Source organism: Primulina eburnea, chromosome 14 (assembly GCF_022965805.1).
Source record: "Primulina eburnea isolate SZY01 chromosome 14, ASM2296580v1, whole genome shotgun sequence".
NCBI lineage: Eukaryota > Viridiplantae > Streptophyta > Magnoliopsida > Lamiales > Gesneriaceae > Primulina > Primulina eburnea.
The window spans coordinates 1816188-1840277 of NC_133114.1; the positions used below are offsets into that span (position 1 = coordinate 1816188).

The 24090-nt window shown below is 36.2% G+C and overlaps 2 protein-coding genes across 4 annotated transcripts; one reads left to right on the plus strand and one right to left on the minus strand.

Annotated features, from left to right (window-relative positions):
• Window positions 1-2253: 2253 nt before the first annotated feature.
• On the plus strand, window positions 2254-3195 carry LOC140812425 (syntaxin-125-like). Its single transcript, XM_073170684.1, has one exon. It carries the CDS (start codon window positions 2254-2256, stop codon window positions 3193-3195), a length of 942 nt encoding a protein of 313 aa, XP_073026785.1.
• Window positions 3196-17140: 13945 nt separating this feature from the next.
• Window positions 17141-22704, minus strand: LOC140812094 (protein BREVIS RADIX-like). Of its 3 annotated transcripts, none has more exons than XM_073170291.1 (6): window positions 22667-22704; window positions 21223-21457; window positions 18477-18811; window positions 17971-18100; window positions 17447-17784; window positions 17141-17367 (listed from the first exon to the last, which is right to left on the minus strand). In XM_073170291.1, exons 2-6 carry the CDS (start codon window positions 21343-21345, stop codon window positions 17283-17285), a joined length of 1011 nt encoding a protein of 336 aa, XP_073026392.1. In that variant the 5' UTR covers window positions 21346-21457; window positions 22667-22704; the 3' UTR covers window positions 17141-17282. The 3 variants fall into 3 exon arrangements, with proteins under 3 accessions (XP_073026392.1, XP_073026391.1, XP_073026393.1); XM_073170290.1 differs by having other exon boundaries at window positions 22597-22704; XM_073170292.1 differs by lacking the exons at window positions 21223-21457; window positions 22667-22704 and adding an exon at window positions 19289-19540.
• Between the last annotated feature and the right edge of the window lie 1386 nt (window positions 22705-24090).

Consider the following 24090-nt stretch of genomic DNA (forward strand, 5'->3'; position numbering starts at 1 on the left):
ATCATTGACTATACAATAAGTACCATGTGGTCCACGAGTCTAGTGTATAATTAAATTCATTATAAAGTTTAATGTATATTCTAAATTCGTTTATAGTCGATTCAGCCGCATAAAATAATGATAAAGGTAGCTCGAGCTTGATAATAATATCTGTGATGTAAACGCCACGTTTCACTAGTAAGAGCATGTAGATGTCCATTCATGCAGATGTGTGCTAATTTGATGAGGCAATGAACAACTCTCCATTAGAAGTTTCAAGTGGTTATCAATTATCGAATGGAAAAGTCCGCAGTTATAGTTGTACACCATTAGTGTGATACCATTGTCTCATATCTTAAAAATTAAAAATTTAAAATGAGTTTATACTGAGCTACAATGAACTTCTATAACAACTTGGGTTAATAATTTTCGTAAAGCGAGAACGAATACGAAGTAGTTGCTATATGGGCCCATTGTGCAGTCATGCAGGCGCGGGCTCAGGGCGTGACGGAATGGTATCAGAGCCAGTCACCGGCATGGAACACCGGAAAATAAGTGCTATGCAGGGCAAAGTGCTACGTGCATGGGAGCCACCACTTGAACATACGAGGCAAAGTGCTACATGACGGGAGCCACCTCTTGAACATGTAGAAGCCACCTCTAGATTCTCGACGCTGGTGAATCGAGTGGTCAGGCTGCGACGAGGACGTCGCGTTTTGAAGGAGAGGTGATTGTGATACTGAAACGACCACGACCTTTTTTTATATACATATATACTAATCATAAATCATAAACTCGAAAATACTAAATAAAATATCTCACCATTTCTAACCATTATAATAATTTAACAATTTAAATCTCAAGTGCATAAATGCAAAGGTAAATCAAATCTAAGCGTCGTATGAATGGTTTAAATCATATGACACTCAAAAACATTTTTAATGTCAAAACAAAAAATTTAAAATTTTCACTTTATCTTAAGTACGAGAAAACGATACTCAAACAACTTTTTGGGAGGATACACATAAAATAGGTACTTCTCATCAATCAAGATAATAATAAACTGATGCTTTCTTGGGAAATCTCTCACTTGGAATTTGTTTGTTTATCTAGAACATGGAACCAATTTGTCTCTCATTGATTAAATTTGAGACGAAGTTTGAGATTGATGGTTTTTCTCCATGTGAGTTTTTCATTGATATCGATCTTTTGTATGATTTTGTAACTTGGGCACATGCACATCTGTTGCATCAACTTCTTATATATATACATTTTTATAATCTGGATACAATAAGTAGTCTTTATTTTAGAGTATCTTGTAAAATCTTGTAACATATGTCTTCAGAGGTTTAGTCTTAGTCTCCCTCTCCTCCAAGCCATAAAAGAACTGTGGAGAGGCAATGTTCTGGTTATGGAGATTCATGAAAGGCGTGGTGCAATGAGTGAGATTCGGAAGAGCTTGACTAGTATGCACCAAATATTATCGGTCATGGCTGCACCAATATATGAAGGTGTCGAGGGATGTTCATCGGTCGGTTCGATTCGGTTTTCGGTTTTTTATTTCGATTTTTTCGGTTTTCGAAATATATAATCCGATATCTGAACTATTTTTTTCAGTTTGGTTCAGTTTTCTACCAAAACAATTCGGTTAATATGGAGTGGCTATGCTATGATTAGTTACCCTTTTGTTTGTAAGAAAAGATTTTCGGGCGGGAAAATAAAAAAAGCCTTATTTTTTATTCAAAATGCTGTTGTAACATTTAGGTAAATTTTTCATTGTGTTGTAACATTGTAAGGTAATTTATCAAAACAAAAAATTTGAAAAATCCATTTGTTTATGGATCAAATTCATATTAAAAATTATTAAAGCTTAATTAAGACCCTTTTTACTAAATAAGACTATTATGGAGTATAACAAGACATACCAACGTTCCAGCATATAATTAGTGGATTGTCGTGGCACACACAATATGTGTGGTCCGTAAAAAAAAAAATACAAAACCCGTCTTTTTTTTTTTTTGTGGTCCGTAAAAAGAAAAAAAATTGAGAAGCCATTTAATTTCAATCATCAATTTAAAATGCAGACCAGAATTTAGTTGTTTATGGTAATTACTTCCTATTCCCATAATTTGTTCTCAAATCCTCTTCACGCTGCGTGAAGAGGACGCCGGTGGTAAACTGGAGCCTGGCGGGCTGACATAAAAAAAAATAAATAAATAAAAAAAAAATCTTCCTTCACTGCCCCATAATCATCCCATCGGAAGTTCACCAAAAATGAACAATTCGTTCAATGGTTCCTTCAAGATTTACGTGGAACAGAGCAACCAACATGGAAACCTCAACAGGGACGTCGAGTCGGGCCGTGGGAACGACCCGCATACGATCGAGAGGTTCACAAATGATGTGGATAACGTGAAGGAGGACATCAAGATTGTGGAGAATATATACAACAGTCTCAAAGAATCCCATGAAAACATCAAAACAGCGCGTACTGCGAAAATCATGAAAGATCTGCGGAGCCGAATGAACATGGATCTCGATTACCTTCTCAAGCTAGCCAAACAAATCAACAAGAAATTCGACGCACTTGTTCGGGCCAATGCTGCTCTGAGGAAGCTGCCCGGAAGCGGGCCAACTTCCAAGGACGATATCTCTCGGGGCTCAATGATCACCGAGCTGGGTGAGAGCCTGAAGCTCATCATGCGAAACTTCCAGGCACTCAGGTCTCAAATGGAAATCGAACAGAAACAAGTGATCGAGGGAAGATACTTTTCAATTACTAATGAGAAAGCAACGGAAGAAGCCATCGATCATTTGATTTCAAGCCAAGGATCGGACAATTCTCTCCTCCAAGCCATGCAAGAACAGGGGAGAGGTGTTGTTCTGGACGTCTTGGTGGAGATTCATGAAAGGCGTGATGCAATGAGAGAGATCCGGAAGAGCTTGATGAGTCTGCACCAAATATTATTGGGCATCGCTGCACCAGTGGAGATACCGAGTGGCAGCGGCGGCGGCGGGGGCCCACCAAGCCCCGTGGAGAACTTCATGCCAGCTGCTCCGGCGCCTCTTGCGGTTAAAGGACATGTGAACGATTACGAGAGAGAGACAAGAAGGCAGGCATACACCGCCATTGCCGTATCATTTGCGGTCACCATAGCTCTCACCGTGGCGCTTCTGATAACAGAGCGTAATCTGTACACCATGAAAATGAAATAACTTCCGCTCATCAATATTAGCAGACATGCATTATAACTCACCATAAACAATATTTTTGTGTTTTTGCACAAAGAATTATATGTTTGAATAATACTTTGTTCAATTATAAATGAGATCCTACTTCTATATAAATCAGTAAATCTAGAAATTCTATATGAATTATAATATGATCAACAAAATGAGAAATACACAATATGATGCAATATATATAAATAAATCGATAGTTTTATGAAAGTTTACCATAAATTTTAGACTCGATGACAAAAAGATCATAAATGAAGAAATCGGTAGAAAAATCTCACGGTATAAATCATATGGTAGAGAAGCATCACATGGATAACTTACTTTTCATCTCGTTTTCTATTCAAAAGCTAATATAATTTCTTATAAATATAGTTTCAGTGATTTTACATTGTTTAGGATCATGATTAGAATCAAGCTAGATGAAGAAATTTTTTGGAATTTTTCAACATGAATCTTGATTTTTCAGGCAAAATAGGTTGATGATTTTGTTATATTGCCTATACATGTTGGTTTTTGGGTGAAAGAAGATTGGTGTGTAAAAATTTGGAGATTTTTGGACAAAATTTATTATTTTTTTCTCTGTTTTTCCTTTATTTTGTCTTTATTTCTTAATCTAATTCTCTCTCAATTTAGCATCACATTCCACACGAAATTTTCTGTTGAAATTGCCCCTAAGTGATTTATTTATAGTAGAAAAGTAATTAGACGAGTCACAAGAGTCTTGACACTTGTTCAAATCTTATCTTAACATGTGGTAAGCTCAAATTTTACATAATAAAATATGTACGAGTATCTTGGCACTTGTTAAACTCTTATTTTAAGAAGTGTCAAGCTCAAAATCTCATAAAATAATATTTTTTATTATTTATTTATTGTATTTATAGTTTGATTTTATTAATTTATAAACATATTTTATGTGTTTGTAGTGATAAATATAAATATGAATTTTACTTGTAGGATAATAAAATTAATTTTATACAATTAAATTATTATTTTTTAGAAGCATTTTTATTTATTTCATTCCATCACTTTAGACATTAACTAAACTAATGTGTAAGATAAATTATTTATATTTGTCGAATCTTTTGCTATAATAAATAGTTTTATTTTATTTTTATCATCATCATCCTTATTGTTGTTAAAATTCATGAGTTAAATTTTGACTAAACAACTCAAATTTTGGCGTGTTACAATCTCACACCTTAAAGGAGATTAATTGTCGTGGAAGAATCTGGAATCTTCCAGTTTATTTTCTTCCTCATTTTTTTGAGTATCGATTTCCTTCGATGTCGCTTCTCTTAGCATAACATCTAGTTAATCATGTGGATAATCAATTTATTTATTGTATATTCTAATGATAGAATTTTAATAATTTGTGTCAATATTTTTTGGTTCATAATAGCAAGGAAAGTAATTAACAAGATATTTATTTATTAGGTAAAATAATTTCTAATGATTTTTATCCAAGACTTCTCTCCCGACTATTGGTTCCAACGAGGTTGGGGATCCCAAAGTTTCTTTCCCCCTTTTCTCTCTTGAGAAGTTTGATCTATGTCTCTGCATGTAATGCTTGATTGATAGCGGAACTATAATCCACGGCTTCGGTAGATAAGGTTTCCCAACGAATATCGAGGTTGAGGTCTTGGAAAAATTTTCTGTGTTTCTAGCCTCATCTTCCATGTATTTGAGAAGCACACTGAATCAGATGGTGGAATTCTGATTCGTGTTGTGTCACATTTAAAGAACCTTGAACTAGTTCCAAGGATTCTTGTTCTCGTGTGTTGATTATTATCTAGATGATGTATTTTCCCTCAAAATCCAGTTGAAATTTAGTACATATGTTGGGAGTGAAAGGAAATATATTTACTGAACTTTATTGATATAATCTCTTAGATTTAAAATAATTTTTCTAATATAATCTTTCTTTGTTGATTTGATTGTGTATGATATTTAATATGATCCTTGTGGAGATAAAGAAGAGATCCTTAAATAAGAGAGGCATGACATGTGTGCGGTATCGATCACTCCAAAATATACATACTTACACGCACTTGTGCACGTGGTGGAAATTCAGAGAAATAATCCTTCAAGAGACGTGCTGTCATGTGAAGAGGGCAGATACTGCGTGTTGCCTTGAATATGGGAAACATCTATAGACAACATCCGTGGAGAAGTTGGCTAAAGATCGTTTTTGTGGCTTCTCTTTTGGCAACATGTTTTTGCTTTCTTGTTAATGTTTTAATACTCTTGGTTATTTTAGAAAGCTTTTATTTTCTCAACGTGTTGAGAAAATTGATTTTTTTTAAAATCACTAGTGATTGATTTTTTTGTAAACATTTTGGTTTTCTAGTGATTAATTTTTGTCATGAGGCCCCGCACAAGTATTTATACTTGTGCAAATTTAATCTTGTCCATCTATTTATTTTAAGTGAATTTATGTTACGAACTTTAATATTCCGCTGCATGTTGTCTCAAATGTTGTAACATTTGAGGCAATACTTAATTCTGATAACACAATTAATTCACAATTTATACTGCTGATTATATATTTACACATATCTGTTGAACAACGTTCCTAACAGGGAGTGTTGATTTTCTTCCACTGATGATGAACGACTCTTCACCAATTATGTGTTGTCCCCTCGATTTGACATATTGCAAACTTCACCTTATCTTCCTCTGATCAGTAATTCGGGACAAAAAAAACTTTTCAATTTTTATTAGTCGTTCTTCAGCTTGTTTTGCGTCAGGGGAGCCGTAAAACTTGGTTGGGTGGAACCTAAGAAATCTTTCAAGAGTTCGATCACTTGTTTTATTCAAATCTTTGAAGATCTCAATTATCTTCGCCGAAGTTCCTCGCTAGTGGTTGCTGACAGAACTTGATGAACTGCTGAAATACTTCAAACATATATCTTGGATTTTGCTTATGTCGTGGAATATGTTATTCCTCTGCTTAGTTTTTGCTTGCGTCCGAGTAAAGGTCTTCGTCACGGTTGAAAGGGTTAATTCATCTTGCGATCACTGATGATTCATCTTGGTGCTTAGATTGTGAACTATTTATTGACGACGTCATTCAAGAAAATAAAAATTTAGATTGTTTTTCTAATTCTAAAACTGTAGTTTTAATGGGATATAAATCGACTATAAATTTAGAAAGCTTTCATACGGTACTACCAACACTCTATGATATTCATTATTCACTATAAATCAAAACTTGATGATCAAATAATCCTCATTTGGGTCAAACTAATGTTGACATTTTATCTTTTTTTATTATTCATCATCTGAAGAGTTGGACATAATTGTAAACACTATTAGCTTTTACTATAATCAATATCCATAAAAATCCCAAAAAATATAAAATATTATGGATTTTATTCCACTCAAAATGTGAGAACATGAAATTCCAGTAGTAGCAGCAGATAACATAATATCAGCAGCAACTCATATTTCAGAAGATGGATATCAGCAACAACTCATATTTCAGAAGATGACATTTTCCAGCAGACTAGAATCCAGCAGATTAGAATCCAGCAGACAGAATCCAGCAGCAGAAGAGCGAATTCCAGCAGACAGTTACTGATTCAGCTTAAACTTGTAACTGAAGCATTTAACACGGAATAAAGATTGTTAATGTCAGATTATGGCCTTAATTGGGAGGCCAACAGTCAGAATTTCACCTATAAATAGCACCCTCAAACAGCTGAATTGGTTTACCAAAATCTTGAGTTATCACTTGAAATTAGAGCTAAGAGGGTGCATTTTCGAAGCTGTAAGATCCAGTAGCAAGGCAAGCAGATTTCCAGACCTCAACCGAAATTCTTTAAGCGAATTACTGTAAGTGGGCTTATGTATAAATATCTTGAAACCCGTTTGATGATTTCTGTTTTGAAGCAAAGTATATTCTCGATTTCTGATTTTGAAGCACTGAAACTTAGTGAACTAATGGTAGGAATATATATTCTGAACATTACTGAATTCTGATTACTGATTACTGGCCTCACCCCTTAGAGGAGAGAACATATAGGGGACTGATATCAGTTTAGCCATGAAATTCACGAACGTGCTCAGTGCTTATTTGTTAAACTTCTGATTACTGATTACTGAATACTGATTACTGACTACTGATTTCTGAATACTGATTCCTGTTCTGAAAGTAAAAGTTTCTGTATATTCTTGAAATAATGTTCTGTATTAAAATGATTTTCGAAAACTGGGAGTTATTCCCGCCCCTGCTTACTGAGTGACAATCATATCACCCACCCACCAAACTCATCTCAGATAAGAACGAGGAAGAGTTGATAGAAGAAGAGGAGCAACGTCAGTTTTGGGGCTGGTGATGAAGATCGTTGTTCTTAGTTCTGATTTATGTTTTATATTCCGCTGCATCTGTTCAGACATTGTAATTTTATGGTTTTACATTTCCGCTGTAAAACATTTATCCTTGAGTTGTAACAGAAAACGATTATTATGAATAAAAGACTGGTTTCTGAAATTCTGTACTTCTGAGACTTGTTGTTTTCGAATGAATATTTGAGAGCAACGTCGGTGTCAACCAACCCCTGTCCCGGGGCGTGACATTGAAGTGGTATCAGAGCGAAACCGGGTTTCATAATCTGGGGAGGAGGAACTAGAGATAATAAGTTCTTATAAACTGTAATAGACTGCTGAAAATAAATTTCTGGAATAGACTACTGAAAATAAGCTACTGTAATGGACCACTGAAATGATAGACTGAATACGTACAGTAGGGAAACAAATTAGTAGACCAGTAGATCTTAAACCAGAACCAGTAGACGGAAACCAGTAGGTCTGAATGCAGAAGACTGGGTCAGTAGACTCGTAAAGCAGCAGACTGGTTCTAATAGTGCTGGAAAGCAGCAGACAATATTGGAAAAGCAGCAGACTGATAGCAGTAGCATCAGAATGCAGTAGACCTTGCAAATGGCATGGAAGTTGAGGTGTTTTTCGCGCAAACTTCAAACAGCCATAACTTTTGATCCAGGAGGAATTTTTACTATTAAGAGTAGGCGTTGGAAAGCTCTCGACGAGGAGAACCTAGCACCACCGAGGAATTTTTACTTTTGATTCATCGTTCTAGCACCACCGACGAACCCCAAAATCCATCGTTTAGATAGTGATATCATCATTTCCGTAAAATTTTCCAAAATTTTGAAACTTTGAGGAATTTTCATTTCTAATTGGCTTAGTATTTTTGCACAAAACTTGGCACCATACATGTTCTTGATGTCAAGGATTTTTAGTAAAATTTTCACGTAATTATGAGATCGAAAATTTTTGAGATATTTCTGCTGTTAATTGTATAGACAGTACTGATTCTGTTCATTCCAGTATTTGTCTATAACTCCACCTATATTCTTTAGATCATTCCCGAACCTTTACCATTATGTTTTTGGATGTAGGATATGGCTGACCAAAGTAGCTACATTAAGAGCTTAGAGAGGAAGCTAGAAAAACTAAAAGGGAATAACTACTACCTAAAGTTGGACAAAGATGAGTTAGAGCGTCAAGCAGAACATTTGAGGTGTGACGTTCAACGTTATGCTCATTATCTGCATGAGGCAGAAAAGAGGAGTAGGAAGGCTCAAGAAGAGTTTGAAACCTCCCAAGAGACTGGTAGAATTCATCGAGTTACGTGATACACTACTTGAGAAGATCCAAATACTCAAGGATCAGAATCACCAACTCGTGCACCAGCATAATCAGTATAGTGAACAGACCGATGCATATATTCATGAGTTGCAGAGTACTGTTGAAGTTCTTAACGACCAGAATGCAGTTCTGCATGGGCATATTGAACATCTAGAAGCAGTAATAGCCAACCATGAAGATGAACCTGAGGAGGATCCCGAAGAAGAAGAAGTGGAAGAGGACCATATGGATTTAGATTTGGGAGAAGTGATAGATTAGAACACCAGTAGTAGTAGTTTGTAATAACACTTGTCCCATTTGCATTTCTGTTTTCGTTTCGAAGTTCAGTTGTAATTGCACTTTCTTGGGAAATCATTAAAAGTTATTTTATCCATTCGTTTCATATTTAAATTTCAAGCAATTACTCAATCATTTTGTTTCTTTTCTTGAGTCCATATTCTGCCATCAACCTTAGAACTTTCGTATTTGTAGGAAATGGACGGAAGACCAGTAAGGAACAACCGCAATCCTCGTTACAACAATCGTAACAACAACCGTAATGAAGAAGAGGCACAACAACCCCAACAGCAACCACCAGCAGTTGGCCTCAGTCAAGTGGATTTGATGGCGATAGCCACGATTGTGGCAACCACGCTACAAGGGTTGGTGAACCCTAATTCTAATCAGCCACCACCACCACCACCTCCAGCTCAAAATGGGACTAAGCAGCACTATGAGGCTCTCCGAAGAGCAAGAGTCCCTAACTTCGATGGAAGCACCGATCCCGAGGTCGGACAGAATTGGATGAAAGAAGTGGAAAATCATCTTCGACTACTTGAGGTTCCCCAAAGGATCAGAGTAGAGGTGATTACACCTTTTCTTGTCGATAAAGCTGCCAAATGGTGGGAAGGAGTCTCACCATCTATGATAGAGGCGGGACCTATCACTTGGCAAAGGTTCCGAGACGCATTCCTGAGGCAGTACTTTCCGACAGCAGTACGGGTGCAAAAGCTGTCAGAATTTGAAAGCTTGGTTCAAGAACCAAACATGACTGTGGTGGAGTATTCATCTAAGTTCCACTCATTGGGAACCTACTCCCCAACCATCATGGGAGACGAGGCCTTGAAGATGCATCGCTTCAAGAAGGGATTGAACAGCCGTATTCAATCTGTCCTTGCCGTTATCGAGCCCAATAGTTTTGATGAATTGATGGGAGCCGCCATCAGGGCTGAGAATGACATCAAGAGGCGTGAAGGCGAGAACAAACTCAAACGTCCTCAGCCAAGCCAGTACCAATCGGGCCAGCAATTCAAAAGACCTAGGTATTCAAGCAACCAATTCACCAGTGATCCAGCCAAAGGAACCACTTCTTCCCCATCAAGCAAAGAGGGAGTCAAATGCCAAAATTGTGGATTCACTCACACTGGTGAATGCCGCAAGAATTCTGGAGCTTGTTTTCGTTGTGGAAAGATGAGACACCGCATTGCTCAATGCCCTTTTCTGGATCCAAGGAATGGACCAGCAGGAGTAACAACTCCAAATAAGCCTAAGGAGAACAAGCCAAATGCTCGAGTCTATGCTATAACTCAAGAAGAGGCTGACAACTCCAATGATGTCGTAGCCAGTACCATTCTAATCAATAATATACCTGCTTATGTGTTATTTGATTGTGGTGCTACGCATTCATTCATGTCTAAGAGATTTACCAAGAAATTAGGAGCGAAACCTGATAACTTAGAAGAACCATATAGAGTAGCCACTCCTGCAAATCGAATTTTAGAAACACGCACTCTATATCGGGATATTAGTGTTCTCATAGAATATCAGAATTTCAAGGCAAACCTTATTCAACTAAACATGGTGGAATTCGACGTAATTCTTGGAATGAATTGGTTAGCCAAGAATCATGCTTTAGTGGACTGTCACGGAAAGACGGTAACCATCCAAGCTCCACACCAAGGGAAACTTTTATTTCATGGCAAGACCAAAGAACGAAAGACTCTCCTTTCTGCTTCTCAAACTTGGACAGCCATGAAAAGTGGAGAAAAAGTTTACCTAGCCATGTTAAGCGAGGTAAAACAAGAAATTGCACCTACACTAGAAGAAATTCCGGTAGTCCAAGAATTCTCGGATGTTTTTCCTGAAGAACTCCCGGGCGAACTTCCTGATCGCGAAGTGGAATTTGAGATTAACTTAGTGCCCAATGCTACACCAATCTCAAAAGCACCATACCGAATGGCCCCAGCAGAGTTGAAAGAACTCAAAGAGCAACTTCAAGAGTTGTTGGACAATAAGCAAATCCGACCAAGCGCATCTCCGTGGGGAGCTCCTGTCCTATTTGTAAAGAAAAATGACGGAAGTATGAGGATGTGTATCGATTACAGAGAGCTGAACAAGATCACAATCAAAAACAAGTATCCGCTTCCAAGGATTGATGACTTGTTTGACCAACTTAAAGCAGCTTCAGTCTTTTCCAAGCTCGACTTGAGGTCAGGCTACCACCAATTGAAGGTCAAATAGGATGATATTCCAAAGACAGCCTTCAGAACAAGGTACGGACACTATGAGTTCACAGTTATGCCGTTCGGATTAACAAACGCTCCGGCAGTATTCATGGATATGATGAATAGAGTATTTAAACCATTTCTTGACAAGTTTGTGGTGGTATTCATCGACGACATTCTAGTATATTCGTCAAGCGAAGAAGACCACAAAGAACATCTTCGTCTCACCCTCCAGAAACTGAGAGAAAAGGAACTATACGCCAAGTTCAAGAAATGCGAATTCTGGCTAGAGAGCGTCGCATTCTTGGGACACATAATATCAGCAGCATGAGTATCTGTGGACCCTAAGAAAGCAGAGGCAATCTCGGATTGGCCTAGACCAAAGAGTGTGACAGAAATACGAAGTTTCTTGGGATTAGCAGGCTATTATCGAAAATTTGTTGAAGGATTCTCTTCAATAGCCGTACCACTCACCAAGCTCACACAGAAGAACTCTAAGTTTCAATGGAGTGAAAAATATGAGCAAAGCTTCGAGACTTTGAAGAAGAAGCTTACATCCACACCAGTGCTAGTATTATCTATGGAAGGTAAGGACTACACCGTCTACAGCGATGCATCCAAAGAAGGGTTGGGATGTGTACTCATGCAGGAGGGAAGGGTGATTGCATACGCATCAAGACAGTTGAAGCCGTATGAACAAAATTACCCAACGCATGACCTCGAACTAGCTGCAGTGATTTTCGCAGTAAAGATTTGGAGACATTATCTTTATGGAGCCAAGTGTGAGATTTTCACCGATCACCAAAGTCTCAAATATTTGTTCACACAAAAGGAACTAAATATGAGACAAAGACGATGGATCGAACTCATGAAGGATTACGACTTGACAATAAGCTACCATCCAGGCAAAGCCAACAAGGTAGCAGATGTTTTAAGTCGAAAGAATATGAGTAAGGTAATCCTGACATCACTTTCAGCACATCCATGTCTTCGAGAGACAATCAAGATAAGCCAAGATAGAGATTCCGATTTGGTGAAACTGAAAGAGCAAGCCAAAGAAGGGAAATCACAAGATTTCGAGATAGACAACAAAGGAATCTTGTGGATGAAAGGACGATTGTGTGTACCAGACGTTGATAACCTTCGACAAGAAGTAATGTCTGAAGCACATAAGTCAAAATTTTCAGTTCATCCTGGCAGTACCAAAATGTACAGAGACTTGAAGAAAAATTTCTGGTGGAGTGGAATGAAGAGGGACGTGGCAACGTTCGTTTCTAAATGTCACGTGTGCCAACAAGTCAAAGCAGAGCACCAGAGACCTGGTGGACTTTTTCAACCATTAGAAATCTCGGAATGGAAATGAGAACATATTTTCATGGATTTTGAAGTTGGGTTACCCAAGTCGAGACAAAGCCATGATGGAATATGGGTAATCGTAGATAGACTCACAAAATCTGCGCATTTCTTACCCGTACGTATGAACTGTAATCTGGACAAGCTAGCCACCTTGTACATGAATGAGATCGTGCTATTACATGGAGTACCACTAGCATACTATCAGACAGAGATCCTAGATTTACATCTCGATTTTGGAAGAGTTTTCAACAAGCTATGGGAACCAAGGTTACTCTTAGTACGGCTTATCACCCTCAAACCGACGGCCAAACTGAGAGGACCATTCAAACCCTAGAAGATATGCTGAGATCATGTGCTCTAGACTTCAGTGGTAATTGGAGCGAACATCTGCCCTTAATCGAGTTCGCGTACAATAATAGTTACCACAACAGCATTGGAATGACACCATACGAAGCTCTGTATGGACGAAAGTGTCGATCACCACTATATTGGAACGAAGTAGGGAAAAAATCCATTGTTGGACCCGAAATGATCCAATAAACAGTGGATAAAGTTTCCGTGATCAAGGAGAGATTAAAAGCTGCACAAGATCGACAGAAAAGCTAGGCTGACCTTAAAAGAAGACCCGTGGAATTCGAAGTTGGAGAGAAGGCGTATGTGAAAGTGTCACCCATGAAAGGTGTTATCTGATTCAATAAGGCTGGGAAACTGAATCCCAGATACGTTGGACCATTTGAAATCCTCGAGAAAGTGGGAACACTAGCTTACAGATTAGCACTTCCACCCGACATGTCAAGAATTCACAATGTATTCCACGTCTCGCAGCTGAGGAGATATATTCCTGATCCAAGTCATATTCTGGAAGCTGGACCACTTCTGGTTGAGACCAATCTAAATGAAGAGCTGAAATATGAAGAGATTCCGATTCGAATTGTGGATAACAAAGACCAAGTACTGAGGAGACGAACTATTCCATATGTAAAAGTACAATGGTCCAACCACACCGAAAGACAAGCTACTTGGGAGTTAGAAGAAAAGATGCGAGATCAATACCCTTATCTCTTTGAGGAGCATGTTCAACCAAGTTTCGAGGACGAAACTTCTCATAAGGAGGGAGGGATGTGAGAACCTGAAATTCCAGCAGTAGCAGCAGATAGCATAATATCAGCAGCAACTCATATTTCAGAAGATGGATATCAGCAGCAACTCATATTTCAAAAGATGGGATTTTCCAGTAGATTAGAATCCAGCAGACAGAATCCAGCAGCAGAAGAGCGAATTCCAGCAGACAGTTACTGATTCAGCTTAAACTTGTAACTGAAGCATTTAACACGAAATAAAGATTGTTAATGTCAGATTATGGCCTTAATTGGGAGGCCAACAGTCAGAATTTCACCTATAAATAGCACCCTCAAACAGCTGAATTGGTTTACCAAAATCTTGAGTTATCACTTGAAATTAGAGCTGAGAGGGCGCATTTTCGAAGCTGTAAGATCCAGTAGCAAGGCAAGCAGATTTCCAGACCTCAACCGAAATTCTTTAAGCGAATTACTGTAAGTGGGCTTATGTATAAATATCTTGAAACCCGTTTGATGATTTCTGTTTTGAAGCAAAGTATATTCTCGATTTCTGATTTTGAAACACTGAAACTTAGTGAACTAATGGTAGGAATATATATTCTGAACATTACTGAATTCTGATTATTGATTACTGGCATCACCCCTTAGAGGAGAGAACATATAGGGGACTGATATCAGTTTAGCCATGAAATTCACGAACGTGCTCAGTGCTTACTTGTTAAACTTTTGATTACTGATTACTGAATACTGATTACTGACTACTGACTTCTGAATACTGATTCATGTTCTGAAAGTAAAAGTTTCTGTATATTCTTGAAATACTGTTCTGTATTAAAATGATTTTCGAAAACTGGGAGTTGTTCCCGCCCCTGCTTACTGAGTGACAATCATATCACTCACCCACCAAACTCATCTCAGATAAGAACGAGGAAGAGTTGATAAAAGAAGAGGAGCAACGTCAGTTTTGGGGCTGGTGATGAAGATCGTTGTTCTTAGTTCTGATTTATGTTTTATATTCCGCTGCATCTGTTCAAACTTTATAATTTTATGGTTTTACATTTCCGCTGTAAAACATTTATCCTTGAGTTGTAACAGACAACGATTATTATGAATAAAAGACTGGTTTCTGAAATTCTGTACTTCTGAGGCTTGTTGTTTTCGAATGAATATTGAGAGCAACGCCGGTAGTCAACCAACCCCCGTCCCGGGGCGTGACACAAAATTATTGGATGATAAATCTGAGGGGATCCAATACCACCTATGGGCTCCTGAATCATAATATCATCGTTATCACTTTAACTTACAGTAGCGGAAGTGTGTAAGATTCTGAACTTTACAATAGATAACAAAAATATTAATTCAACTAAAAATTCAAGGTCTTGCAAAGCCAACATTTCTATTCTCAATTTTCATCCTATTCGGAGCTTTGAAATCCTCGATCTGGAATTTACAATAAATAAAAAGAAAATAGTGGTCAAGTCTTTGGAGACTTAACGATGAAATAAATTGTGCTTATATATACTTAACGAATCAAACGACAATATGTTAGTGTGGTATTTCAATATTATGAGATGACATTATAACGTATCGTAACAAAATATCTTGTCAGGTGAAATATAGTTACTATTCATAACTCTGAAGTGAATATAATGAGCTAAAGAGGTGGCTCCCACCATCATTCTATGTACAACTTCTCCCTACGTACTCAAGCAAGATCCGTACAATCGATCATTTACAATCCAAATTAAACTCACATTTCAGGAGTGAAGTCACGTTGTTCACATGAGTCATATACCAGGTTTTAAACATGTCGTTCATTGGACTCATATTTTTGAAGTTGAAGTGGCGTTCCAGTGAACTAGCAATCCGATATATAGATCGTTGTATGTGCTCCAGTCATTCAATCATTCAATAATTAATATCGATCGATAACAAGTACTCATGAATCAATAAATCCACAAATTCAATATGAAGTACAATATGACCAATAAAATGAGAAATACATATATGATGCAATATATATGGATAAATCAATAGTTTTATGAATTTTTATTGTAAATTTCAGGCTGAATCCCAAAATGGTCATAATTGAAGAAATCGGAAGAAAAACCTCAAGGTATAAACCATACAGAAGAAGTCCTCGCGGTAGATAAACCTCAAGATAAAGAAACATCACCTCAATAACTTACTTTTGGTATTAGTTTCAGTCCCAAGCTAAGATAATTTTTTGTAAATATATTTAAATGATTTCATTGTTTAGGATCAGGAGTAAATGTTGAAATATTTTGAAATTCATTTTCGTACAAAATTTGTACCATATAGTTTTGGTTATAACTTGATATATTCATATTAAATCAAAGATACGTCCAAAAATTACGCAAGTTCACCATATGGCCGAAATCATGTCAGAATTGATCGGAAACAAAAAATTCTCGCTTCTGACCGGATCATTGCACGCGCCAGTGCGGCGGCTCCTGTGGTTGCTTCAGTGGCCACGCGGGTTGCAATTTTCGAGGCCAATGTATTTTTGGACGATCTACAACTTTTATTTTAACACTTTTCGAAATCTGGAACTGATTAATAACATATTTTGAAAACCTAGAATGACTGTTAAACTCCTTTCGCACTATCAAAACAAGTACTTCCGACGATAGTGAGGATGATCGGCTGACATATGTGTGAACAATAAAATATTTTGAAACACTTTATTTTAAATCGAAGTAAGAATCGTTTCATTAGAAGAAGTAAATCAAGATAGAAGTAGCTATCTTAGAACGAATTTTCTAGAATTTTTCAAGAATTGTTCTTCACAAATATTGATTTTCTGTGCAAAATAAGTTGATTTTGTTAGACTGCCTATGTACGTTGATTCCCCCAGTGAAACAGAAATTTTTTGTATAAATTTAGAGATTTCCGGACAAGGTTTGATATATTTTCTCTATTTTTCCATTAGTTTCTTCATATTTCTCCCTCTAGTTCTATCTCAATTTATAAACCTATTTCACAACAAATTTTCTTTTGGAATTGCTCCTAAGTGGCTCAATCTATAATAGGAAACTAATGAGATAAGTCACAAGAGTCTTCACACTTGCTCAAGCCTTATCTTATCATGTGTCAAGTTAGTGTCTTGTTACTTGTTCAAGTTTTATTTTAACTAGTGTCAAGCTCAAAATCTAAAAAAAAAAATCATATATATTTTTAATTTTTATTATCTATTTATTATATTTATATTATGTTTTTGATTAATTTAGAAACATATGTTATGTGTTTGTACTATTCAATATAAATTGATTAAATTTTACTTATAAGTAATTAAGTGTAGAAAAAACTATTTATGCATATCAAATTTTTTGTCTATCACTTCTATAGTTAGATAATATTAAGATTACTACACCATTAGAAGCCTTAATGCGAGAATATAAAATTCATTTTGATAAAATCTTCCATTGTTTCTTCGGTAGATGCTATAAACTCACTGGCAAAGGTATTGAGATTGTATCCTATCCCTGTTAGTTTCCCACCACAGTTTCGCGTGCACCTCACCAAATCTTTCTCGACTGCATCAAATAATCGAATTCATCGACGAAGGAAACAGCCAAGATTGTAGCAAGTTTTACGAATCTAGAACTTGTTTACCTGAATCTCACACGACGTAGCTCTCTAGTGCCATCAACTAGTTGTCTGATGGTAATGTAAACACCAGGCTCATCTTCTTCTATCCATTCCGAATCCATGTCACTTGCATTGCTTATGGAAACCGAAGCTTCGTCTTTGGAGGAAGTCGTTGTTCTTGATGCTTCCATTGACGAGAAGTCGCCCTTTGGCCTGCCCGTGGAGTAGCCACTTGATATTGTATTATGATGTTGGAGATTGTCTCCAAAATGTTTGTACCTTGGAGTGCACTCCCTGTTAAAGGCGGGCGTCATCCGAGGGCTTTCCCTTATAGAACCGAGCCTTGAGTAGGTCGAGTCTCTCTGGAGCCACATGAGTAAAGGATTTGAATCAAGATTAAATTATAGGAATAGCATTCGGACATCAAGACCAAAATTCGATTGTAGTTAATGTAGTCATGCAAAAGGTTCACCCTCAATCCCACGAATTCGAAGGTTGCAAGAATTTTCAGAGTATAATCAAAACGATAGGCAACAATAAAAATTTACCCCATCCTCGGATCTCCCTGGTGTATTTAGAGCTTGTTGATTGAATCTCTGAACATTGTAGAGCTCCATTATTTTTTCGTAATTTTCACCCCACCATCTCTGAGCCTGCCACTTGTCGAACATCTCCCGGCTTCAGACACATTAAAATGGCATGTCACGTCCAGATACATATTACATTCACATATGATAATTACAAAAGTTTGAAGTGAAACATGATGTCTATCCTCATGGTTCCCATGAATCAAGAAAGCTGCAACGGGATGGAGTTCATGCATATATAGTGGTAAAAAATGTCCTTGTATAAGAAATAGAGGAAGTGTGAATCACTATAATATTTCATTAATTCCAAGTCACTACCCGACTTCAAGAACATGTTATAAAGAGGCTAGCTAGGTAAATATTTTGCAGTAGATTTGTGGCTAAAGCTTGAGGCGATTACCGTGCTAAACTCGATAATATAACGTAACGTGTGATTTATTAGGAATGGATGAATTTGCAAACGGTACCTGAAGCGGATGCGTTTAAGATCGTTTCCACCTCTTGGAAGTGACATAAAAGTGATCTGAACACCAGGCTCCACTTGTGCCGTCCATTCTTTAGGTCCATTTTCCTCATCTAGCACCCCTTCCTTTGACCGTGCTGAGATGGATTCGAATCGGGCCTGAGTTCGAATACCACCAAATGAAGAATTTGAGCTCCCTGCAGGCATATATGGATATGAAACCCCCTCTGAGATAGTATCAAAATCAGGATACGGTTTTTGCCCTTTTTTGTAATAAATTTCTTCCTGTCCAGGCTTGCATTTGTAAGATCCCGAGACCTTCATGGCCATATCCTTTATCTGTTAATAAAATCAACGAAAAAGGTCATTTCAAGAAAGGAAAAACCAACGAGAATATGGATCGAGCATCTGTCGAAAATCATGTTTCAATTATGTGATGATAATTATGTAACTTCCATGCTTTCATTTTTATTTTTTGAAAACACTCCTCGTCAGTGAAATATACGGTTCTTTTTACCACAGTCCCTAGGCAAATTGCCGCAAAAGAGATTTTCACTGGGGTTAAAATGAAGTCCTACCGGCACCTAGCCTTAACATCTCCTATTCACAAAAAAAACCTACAGCCATGTATTATTAGCAAATTCCACTTAAAAATTGAAAGAAGGTCCCCTAAAAGCTGCCATCGGCGGCTCTTTACTGCCTTTTGCAGTGCAAAATTAAAGCAACTGACATGCATGGCATATGGATTAATTAACTACATATCATACTGAATCACTAACTTTTCAAGTGATCGGTAGCCATTAATTCATAACTCACCAGCGCCAGTTTTGAGAGTTGGAACACAGTGATGGACAGGAATTCAATGGCTGGTGGGTCATGCATGGAAAAAGATGAGTCTTTTCGACCATGGAGTCTTGTCTTTTTCTTTGCTCAACAAAAATCCCACAACATTTTTATTTTTTTATCAAAAAAAGAAAAACCCTCACATTTGATCATAAAACTGTTGATTCAAACTAATGTGTCAAACTTTTCAGCCAACGATGTAATAGCTCCAACCACCATTAACGATGATCATTCCCTCAAAAACCACCTGGTTTTCATATAAAATTGGTTTTTCGTGGGAACTGATGTGACCTAGTTTGGCAATCCCGATGTAATAAAGTTACGAAACTTATTGTCCTATGAAAAGAACGGAAATTGCAATAAAATATGTAGAGCTAAGTGGGATTTGATATGATTTAGAAAAATAAATAAATTGTTTCGCAACTTTCTATGTTGTGGACCATGTAATAATAACGACGCATATCCACGTGCTTACTTCTTCGGTGATTATTAAACTCTATGCACCCGAAAAGACACCAAAAAGCATTTCACACCATCTTAATTAAATTATATAAGAATTGATTGAGAAAGGAAAATTATGTTTTTTATTTTATTTATTTATCTCTTTGGAGTTTTAATTTTTTATATTATTAAATTCTAACTTTATTTTTTTTTTTAAATTTTAAGTTTTTTCGACATAGTAGCAATACGACGTTATATAACGTAAACATAACGCTGAATATAGTGTAAATGCATGCCAACGCCTGCACATGTCGAGCCAGAAATTTTGAAAGGAAACATTACGTAGAATATGATGTAAAAATTGGTGTATTGAAAGGAATGATTCATTTATTTACCCTTCGGTCGATTCTTAATTGTATGACCCGTGTAAAACATTGTCAGCTTAGATATGAGATGTTAGCATGGTCGAGCTCGAGTCACATGGCAATTTAGTAGTAACTACTACAAGTATGAGTGCAACTAAACTTAGTCGAGCTCGAGTATTTAAATTTTTTTCCTAAATTTTTTTTAGTCGAACTCGAGTAGTATGATACTCGAGCTCGACTTGACTCGAGTATTAATTTTAAGCTCGATCTCAAGTCGATAATATATCGAGTTACTCGAACTAAAAAAACTCGATTTTGAGCTACTCAAACAGACATATCATATATTTGAGCTCGAACCAAACTGATTACGAGCTCAACCTACTCGAACTCGAGTTTTTACCGAGTTTGAATTTTGAGCTACTCATGAGTAACTCGACCTGTTTACATCTATAATAGAATGGCGAAGTCAATCATTTTGGGACCAAGAATTTGACACATGATCCAAGGTGTTGCGTGATAACGTCGCCCTTTATTCTTTTTCTGTGCTGGCCCCAAATTGAGCTCTAGTTATTAATTCTTGCTTTCGATTTTTAAAAGTTACACACACACACTCACAGAGATATATTAATTGCTTTCTAGAAAAATTAGTAATTAGTTTTCCCACTTCAGACTCACTGCAAGAAATCGATCTAATTTTCAATATATATTCCTATTTTCTGATCCTTCGTCGTTAGGTAAGGCAGACAAAGAACAAATTCTAATTAACTGAGAGGTAGGAGCCCTAGGAGCAGTAAATAGCCAGCAAAAACAACACTTCACCATCGGAATATGGGTACCACAAAAGGAGATGAATGTGGGCCCCCGTCATCGGGCACTGGTAAAGCAGCTGCGTGGTGAATAGACAATTTGTGATCGAAAGAAGTTTTAGTTTTAGTTACGACGTGTCTGCGATAATAAAAACATCTTGGCTCGATCGATGGGCACGTATATATTATGTATGTATAATTATGAATCTACAGTACAAGATATATACGTAGAAACAGCTCAAACTGAGAGGGGAGGGGGTGGGGGTGGGGTGGGGGTGGTTGCGAAGTGCAAAACCTGTGAAGTTAGAGTTTTGAGGGAGTCTTTTGTATTTGGAGTCCCACGCGGGGGGTACCCTTCATCCTCCTTGTCCCTTCTATCTTCCATCCTTTGCTTTGAGCAAGTAATACACGTCAACATCTTAATTTCTTTACCTTCCTTCTCTAGATTCTTCTACCTACAGCTTTTCCTTTTCCTGCTTCGTTTGTAAATATTGATTAATAATACTTGCTCCCTTTTTTTAAAATTTTACCTGTAAATTATTAAAGAAAAAGTATTTAGCTGTATCCACTTTAATTAATGAATAACATAGGGTGCTTCAGTTTCTCTCTTGAAGACCTTCAAAGTTCAAATGAAATGTTCAAGAAAACTTTTAGCTTAGCTTGGAAATTATGTAAGTATAAATTCAAGAAAATGGTTCATCTACAAATGTAAACTATAATATCAAATTGTAAATGTAATTTTTTTTTTCTAAATTTCGGAATTCAGCATTTTATGCAAAAAAAAAAAAGAAGATGCTGATTATGTTATGTCATCCTTTAATGACTATTACTACCCAAGAAGTTAAAAAAGACAGAACAAAAGGGCAATTAATACATAATGACTACAAAAAGCTGAGTAAAGGGAGAATTAATTCTACTTGGGATCACATTCTTATTTCAAATTTATTAAAATTCCTCGTGAAAATTTAATGGCGCATAAAACAACCTTATAAGATGAAAATTTATTAAAACTTGGCGTGAAAATTTAATGGCTTATAAATTAATTTTTAACTGATATCCTATGAAAATTTAACAATTTTTCATAACTAAAAAATCCTCAACTTTTAATACTATTTTTACAAACACATATATATATGTTACATATTCAAAATCAACATAATTTTATTTAAAACATAAATCATGACATTTTGTGTATGTTTAGGAAAAAACTCGATTTTTTTTTTGAATTTTTACAAAAAAGAGTTCTAAGTTTTAAGTTATTGTTATTTATATATGTACAAGTTTCCTATATTAAATATAAACAAAATAATTATAAAAACTTTAAACCGGGAAATTAATCACATCCTTTGTCTAATCTAAAAGCACAATCATTTTCTTTCCGTTTTCTTCACTATGTCAGCAAGAAACAATAATAATAAATAAATAAAAAAAAAGCAGAATCCTTCACGAATGATAAAGAAGAATGTTCCGAAATCAATGTTTTTGGTGCGAATCTTCAGCTATAACTCGAGAAAACCCTTGAAGATCAAACGGTGACTGTAAAACAGGCGATTTTAGGGTTTATTCAAATCAACTATTATGCAGCTTCGAAGCATGCATCGATTGAAGAAAAGAGAAATAAAAGGATTTTTTTTAAAAAAGAGAATAGATACTTCAGAAACGAACGTACGCTCGAGAAATATATGGATTCTACTTCGCATGCAGCTGTAATCAGAAATCAATGGAAGCGAGACACTCACTCCGGCTGTTGCTCGGGCGGAGGCGCTTGGGGATTTTTGTTTCGAATTAAAGTTACATTATATAAAATAATAATATAATTAATAAATATTAAAATATATTCTCCAATTCCCAACCCTGAGGTGTTTTAAACTCTTTAACTGCTGCTGTCGGATGTCTGCATGGCTTCGAATTTTTCTCTTTTTTTTTTTCCCACTTATTTTAACAGCTTTAATTTTGTTGATGATATCATCTTCCTCCCTGTAATTATACAAATATACGTTTCATGTAATGTTCAGTGTATTGTTCAGTGTTTTTGTTATTTGAAAACTGAACTTTACAATTTTTTACCGCAACAAGAAGACTTATTTTTAATTTTATGTCTCAGAACCCATCGAACACATGCACGTACGCAGGGGCGGAGCCAGGATTCAAAATTACCTTGGGCTGGCTCCGTATTTAAACTACCTAAAGAAGTTTGAATAGAAGTAGTACCAAGAAAAATACATGTTAAAAGGAAATATTAATCTACAAATTTGTCTATATTAATATAAGGGGTATAAAATTTATGTCATGCTGTCAGGTATATATATTTCGAGCTGAAATGTATTTTTGAAGACGCCAACTTGAAAATGGGTGAATTACACACCATAGAGCGTAACATACACATGAGGTTAACCTTTAAAAAAATCAAGAAGTGTCCACGTGATCCGACGATTTTGAAAAAAAAAAAAAATAGTTCCAAAATGAGCCAAAAAGCTCAATATTTTATCTTGAGTGATAAAGAATTTTCTTTTAGATAGTTCAGATGATCATTGTGCTCTAGAATCTTTAAAACCGAGTTATTATATACTACATCGAGAGTATATCTCTTAATTTTTGTCTTGTATAAGAGGATCAGTCAGTCGTCTCGTTTGAAAACATAAAATATAGGGTCCATCAATTTTTTTTTTTTAATTTTACGATGAGAAAGTCGGCCAATAATGTTATATAAATAAATTGAAAACAGAAGTCTAGGTGTACCATAGACTCCTCAACCCGTGTGGTATGGAGTGTCCCTTTTTAGCTTTATTCTTGGGTTACCTCTTTAAGAAAAGAAATATGCTTGGGTTTTGGAATAATGGAAATAAAGTAAAAAAAAAAAAAAAAAAATCAAATATAAATTGGGGATTTGTCACGTGGCATGGTGGTTCCCAAACGTAAGATCATCTTACTTCTTCGGTAAGAAGAAAGGAATACTCCAAACATAAGATTTTCGGGGTAAAAATAAAAAAAAATTATGTATTTAATATTAGCTTTCTTCCAAGCTTTATGGTCTTTTTGGAAGAAATTTGAAGTTGAGAATCCAACATTGTGAAATCAATCAATGAATCGAGAGACAACTTTTCTATTATTCTTATATCTTTTCTTAGTTTTTATTTTAATATTTAAATTTAGGAATTTGAAC